Source organism: Gordionus sp. m RMFG-2023, chromosome 3 (genome assembly GCF_954871325.1).
Source record: "Gordionus sp. m RMFG-2023 chromosome 3, tfGorSpeb1-WG-v2, whole genome shotgun sequence".
In the NCBI taxonomy this organism is placed as follows: domain Eukaryota; kingdom Metazoa; phylum Nematomorpha; class Gordioida; order Chordodea; family Parachordodidae; genus Gordionus; species Gordionus sp. m RMFG-2023.
The window spans coordinates 11,769,025-11,775,840 of record NC_088777.1 but is presented as its reverse complement, the minus strand read 5'-3'; the positions used below and the strand labels follow the sequence as shown (position 1 = coordinate 11,775,840).

At 25.0% G+C, this 6,816-nt stretch overlaps 1 protein-coding gene and 1 long non-coding RNA gene across 2 annotated transcripts; both read left to right on the top strand.

Annotated features, from left to right (window-relative positions):
• Positions 1-1,187: 1,187 nt before the first annotated feature.
• On the top strand, positions 1,188-2,354 carry LOC135926527 (uncharacterized). Its single transcript, XR_010571906.1, has 4 exons — positions 1,188-1,468; positions 1,525-1,573; positions 1,620-1,689; positions 1,733-2,354. It is a non-coding gene; the product is annotated as an uncharacterized LOC135926527 (long non-coding RNA).
• Positions 2,355-4,699: 2,345 nt separating this feature from the next.
• Positions 4,700-6,141, top strand: LOC135926416 (beta-alanyl-dopamine/carcinine hydrolase-like). Its single transcript, XM_065462290.1, has one exon. It carries the CDS (start codon positions 4,756-4,758, stop codon positions 5,896-5,898), a length of 1,143 nt encoding a protein of 380 aa, XP_065318362.1. The 5' UTR covers positions 4,700-4,755; the 3' UTR covers positions 5,899-6,141.
• Positions 6,142-6,816: the final 675 nt, after the last annotated feature.

Genomic DNA, 6,816 nt, shown 5'->3' with positions numbered 1-6,816 from the left:
AAGAAATATTTTATCATTATTTGTCAACAACTGTGATGGATATGGTTTAAGAGTTAACTACACAAAAACCAAACTGATCACCTCGAATACCGATGCGAGTCACTTAAACCCCTTTAACTTTGAGGGTAATACGATAGAATTAGTGTCAGATTTTAAATACCTAGGAACCCGGATAACGTCATTAGGCCTCTCTTTTTTAGATACGAAATCGAGAACGAATAATGCTAGACTCCGCTATCATCAACTGTCGAAATTATGGTCATCCAACCAAATATCAACTAATTTAAAAATAAGACTCTACAAGTCCCTAATTGTACCCATTTTTACCTACGGCCTGGCGACTTGGCAAGACTCAAAAAGTAACATCAACACAATTCAGACTTTTATAAACAAATGCCTTAGAAGAATCACCAAAACGTATTACCCCATACAACACATCAAATACAATGCTCTGGAATAGATGCGACATCCTACCAATCAATCGTCTCATACCCTTTAGGAGACTAGAATTACTAGGCCATAGCTTAAGACACTCGCAGGAAAATATGATATTCTCGTCCTCCAAATGGTGCCCTGACGGTAGGAAGAAAACTCCTAAATACTATTGGTTGGCGAAATTTTTGATAGATATGGACCTGATTAACCTCTCGTTTGCAGATTTCATGGCGCTCAGCAAAAACAAGAAACACCTAAAGGAACATTTACAATACATGTTAAAATATGGCCTAAATTAATATTGCAACCGTTCTTCTCCTTTACGTTCTTGCAATAAATGGAATAAGTATATTTGATAATGATAATAACCTGAACAACAACATAACTTCCTTTTATTAACCCACGACCTTCTTTTCTGGGCACACGATATCGGCGACGATAACGATTACGAAACTATTAGTTGTATAATGGACAATGAGAAGATAAACTGGCTATAATAATAACGCAATAACTCGAACGAACCCAAATATCATTGGCACAGCACATACAAGATCTACAGGACATATGATATTTGGCACACCGAACAACAAGGAAGAGACTCTTCTGCAAACTTAACATAAATTCTCAATACTTACCAAGATATAAGTGTTATTATTTTTTGTTGCCTCACTAAATACCACTTAAGGATGCAGGTACATTTTTTATATGACATTATTTTTTTTTCCTTAACACTATTCTACCGGAAACGGAACTAATACATCACCATTATTGTACTTCTTCCTTCTTCACTTTGCTAACTGGCTACATAGTGGTACCGTCCACTATAATAAAACGGGTAGACATCATGTATGGGATCTATATACTAGTGAAAATACATGATGCACGCTTCAACTCCTGGTGGGTGATGAAATTGCACGGTGGTAATGAATGAATTTTACGGCCTGGGCACGAAATAGCGAAAATCAGGGAATATTCCCAAAAACATTCCCAAAAGATGGCCAACATTTTCGATATGAGAAAAGTATATAATTAGGTTTAATGAAATATTAATAATTTAATGTGATACAGTAAATAAATTTAATAATTTAGGAACAAATTCAGTTTACAAGCAACTTTCACATAAGAGATACTCATGAAAGTATAAATTTTTTAGCAATTGATTTTAGAAATTTAGATGATTTTAGGCCCAAATTTAATTCAGCCAACCTAAAATACAAAAAGAAGATACAGAGGTCATGCTTACTTCTGCTGAAGGTATAGATTTATTTATTTTATTATATTAAATTAAATTTCTTAGTGGCAAATAATTCAGCTTGCAAATGATAATAAATCAGGAGGAAAAGCAGCTATTGAAGATTATTATTATATGAATATAATATTCCTTTTTTTCAACCCTTTAAATAAACATAATTAATAATTCTATTTTAGATGATTGTCATTTTCCAATAGATACACTGTTAATATTTTATCAATGCATATTGTATTGTGTATTATAATATTATATATTATTCAGTGCAAATATAAATGATCAATCTGTCTATGCAGTGTACACTTAAAATTGAATGTAAAAGTTATTATTTAAAATATAAATAATTAAAAAAAACCCTTTATTTACTAATATTATTTAAATTTCTTAGTGGCAAATAATTCAGCTTGCAAATGATAATAAATCAGCAGAGAAAGCAGCTATTGAAAATTATTATTATATGGATATAATATTCCTTTTTTTCAACCCTTTAAATAAACATAATTAATAATTCTATATTAGATGATTGTCATTTTCCAATAGATACACTGTTAATATTTTATCAATGCATATTGTATTATTATTGTGTTATTATAATATTATATATTATTCAGTGCAAATAAAAATGATCAATCTGTCTATGCAGTGTACACTTAAAATTAAATGTAAAAGTTATTATTTAAAATATAAATAATTAAAAAAACCCTTTATTTACTAATATTAAATTAAATTTCTTAATAGCAAACAATTCAGCTTGCAAATGATAATAAAGCAGCTATTGAAAATTATTATTATATGGATATAATATTCCTTTTTTTCAACCCTTTAAATAAACATAATTAATAATTATATTTTAGATGATTGTCATTTTCCAATAGATACACTGTCAATATTTTATCAATGCATATTGTATTATTATTGTGTTATTATAATATTATATATTATTCAGTGCAAATAAAAATGATCAATCTGTCTATGCAGTGTACACTTAAAATTAAATGTAAAAGTTATTATTTAAAATATAAATAATTAAAAAAACCCTTAATTTACTAATATTAAATTAAATTTTTTAATAGCAAACAATTCAGCTTGCAAATGATAAAAGCAGCTCTTGAAAATTATTATTATATGAATATAATATTCCTTTTTTTCAACCCTTTAAATAAACATAATTAATAATTCTATTTTAGATGATTGTCATTTTCCAATAGATACACTGTTAATATTTTATCAATGCATATTGTATTGTGTATTATAATATTATATATTATTCAGTGCAAATATAAATGATCAATCTGTCTATGCAGTGTACACTTAAAATTGAATGTAAAAGTTATTATTTAAAATATAAATAATTAAAAAAAACCCTTTATTTACTAATATTATTTAAATTTCTTAGTGGCAAATAATTCAGCTTGCAAATGATAATAAATCAGCAGGGAAAGCAGCTATTGAAAATTATTATTATATGGATATAATATTCCTTTTTTTCAACCCTTTAAATAAACATAATTAATAATTCTATTTTAGATGATTGTCATTTTCCAATAGATACACTGTTAATATTTTATCAATGCAAATTGTATTATTATTGTGTTATTATAATATTATATATTATTCAGTGCAAATAAAAATGATCAATCTGTCTATGCAGTGTACACTTAAAATTAAATGTAAAAGTTATTATTTAAAATATAAATAATTAAAAAAACCCTTTATTTACTAATATTAAATAAATTTCTTAATGGCAAACAATTCAGCTTGCAAATGATAATAAAGCAGCTATTGAAAATTATTATTATATGAATATAATATTCCTTTTTTTCAACCCTTTAAATAAACATAATTAATAATTCTATTTTAGATGATTGTCATTTTCCAATAGATACACTATCAATGCATATTGTATTGTGTATTATAATATTATATATTATTCAGTGCAAATATAAATGATCAATCTGTCTATGCAGTGTACACTTAAAATTGAATGTAAAAGTTATTATTTAAAATATAAATAATTAAAAAAAAACCCTTTATTTACTAATATTATTTAAATTTCTTAGTGGCAAATAATTCAGCTTGCAAATGATAATAAATCAGCAGGGAAAGCAGCTATTGAAAATTATTATTATTATATGAATATAATATTCCTTTTTTAACCCTTTAAATAAACATAATCAATAAATCTATTTTAGATGATTGCCATTTTCCAATAGATATACTGTTAATATTTTATCAATGCATATTGTATTGTGTATTATAATATTATATATTATTCAGTGCAAATATAAATGATCAATCTGTCTATGCAGTGTATACTTAAAATTGAATGTAAAAGTTATTATTTAAAATATAAATAATTTAAAAAAACCCTTTGTTTACATGAATAAATTTTTATAAGAAAGATATTTTGTTTGCCATGCTTTTAAATTAAAATTACAAAAAATCAGTATTTATAAATTGAAAAAATATAAATACCATATTTAGGATTTAAAAATTATTCATTTTATATTAGGCAAGGCAATAACAATTGTGAAAAAATTAATAACATATTTATTGGTCTATAAGTTATTTTGTATAAATAAAATTAAACATTATATTTAATTAAAAATACAATAAATATACAAAATATAATTTTATTGATAATATTTAAAGTTTATGTAATGGCCATACATTATTAATGTCGTATAAAATTAATATTAAATATTATATTTAATTAAAAATACACTAAATAAACAAAAGATTAGTATTTTATAGATAATATTTAAAGAAGATAGAGTTCATATAATGGCCATACTTTATTAATGTCATATACAAAAAATTAGTATTTATAAAGGGACAATATATAAATACCATGATAATAACTTAATTTATTTGGAAAAAATTAACATATTTAATAATATACTATATATATTAATAATAGATATAATATTATTTTATGACTTTTTAGTGGAGTTATATATAATGGGAACATTTTTTATTTTTCGCTATTCTGATTTTCGCTGTTTCGTACCGAATTCGAATTTTACCAAGAGAATGTCGTTAATATATTAGTCGTATAAAATTATTTTATAATGTCAATTTCTATATGTAAATTTAGAGGTAGTTATTATAATGTAGGGTTAGAAATTGGACAAACTTTTAAATACCTCATATCTGATTTTTTTGAGCAATATAATTGGTTACATGAGACTTTTATACCATTCTATCATTCTAAATTTGGTAAGCAAATATATGACAATTATTTAAGTACTTCTAAACAAATATATCCTGAGTATATTCAGGAAATTCAAGGATATGCAGATGGATCTAAAATTCCCTTTCATTATTTTTTCTTATGCATACTAAGGGTTGAAATAACAATAATAATTAAAGAGAATCTACATGATTTACTTGATTGTACTGATGTATTTTTTGTTGACAAAGTAAACATTCTTGGTCATAATGAGGACATGCATGCAGCAATTAAGGATAAAGCATATGTAGTTGATGTTGAAATTATTGATGAATCAAATTGTAAAATAAAAGAAAAATTTACAGCCTATTGCTATCCAGGCCATTTACCAGGTAATTGTATGGGTTTTAATAATAACATTGATCCATTTATAATAACTATGAATGGATTGTCAGCTAAACATGTAGGAATATTAGATTCAACTCCCAGAGGCATCCTATGTAGAGCTGTTATAGGTAAATGTTATGATATGAAGAGCTTATTAAGTATATTATATGATTTTGGAAGGGGAACAGCAGTAGGATTCAGTATTAATATAGGTATTTCTGGAAACAACAATATATGCCATCCATCACCAAATAAATTTTTTAATGTAGAGGTAGCACCATCTCTTACAAAATTTGGAAAGTCACAATTGAATGTTTTACAAATAGATATTATTAAAAAATATTATGTCCATTTCAACAAATATGAAAGATTACAAGTTCCAGAAATATCAGAATTTTTAATAAGTTCACAGCACCGTGAGAAAGTTGTTCAAACATTCGGATCTAAATTGCAAGCTAACAATATACAAGATATGCTAGAAATTCTTGGTGATACAAGTGATAACAATTATCCTATATTCAGGGAAAGTGGTATAGAACAAAGTCAATCTATTACATTAGCCACAGGAATATTTGATATGGACCATAAAGAATGGACTCTTTATGATAAAAACCCAAAGTTTAACAAGCCTATATTTAAAATTGATATCAAATAGAATTGTATACCAATTTAATCCTGTATTCAGAGGAAATAGTATAAAACAATTCAATCTATTGCCACAGTAATATTTGATGGACAAAAACGAATGGCTATTTAAAATAAAAACCCAAAGTCTTAACAAATCAATGATTAAAATTGATATAATAAAATTTTATACCAATTTAAATATGTAATGTTTGGTAAAATTTTACAGAAAAGGATCCAATTTTCCCAATTTTTATCTTGTTTTTTGATAAAATAAATTTTTGAAATTTTCTAGAATTAAATTTTTGATATGTTTTTATTTTTATATTAAAAATTAGCTTATATTTTTTTTCTATAAAATTTTAAGTTTGTAAATTGTATTCTTTGATATTTTGAACTTACCTGAATAGAAAATTTGTTTTTCAATTGCACTCCCCAATGGATGTGTTTCCCCCATGCCTATGTATTTTTATCCTAGTTATTTATTACCTAGGGCTTTATTGTCAAATATCCCTAGGGTAGATATGACTATTGGAAAAGTGGTCTAAAACTAATTATGAGCTTGATCCATCCATTTTTTTCTCATGGCAAAACCTTCTTATAATTTTTATATCGAAATTCATCATAAATTTGTTCTGTATCTTTTAATTTGTTGATCTTCATTACATCCTATGGACGCGACATATTGATTCTTTAAATTAGAAAGCTTCAGGTGGATTTTTTAAAAAATTCAAATTGGTTTTTTAAAAAATATTGGGTTTTATTGAGTGGAGCTTAAATTTTGAAATAAAATAGATATTTTAAAATTCTTACAGGAAACAAGGTGCCAATATTTATATTTTGTAGAATGATCAAAATTTATGTTAGCGTTAATAAATGTAAGATTATATTTTTAAATTTTTTTTATATTAATCTGGGTGCAGGTTTTCGGGATAATAAAAAATATATT

Coding starts and splice junctions, on each gene's coding strand:
- LOC135926416 (XM_065462290.1), top strand. CDS start 4,756: ATGTCAATTTCTATATGTAAATTTAGAGGTAGTTATTATAATGTAGGG.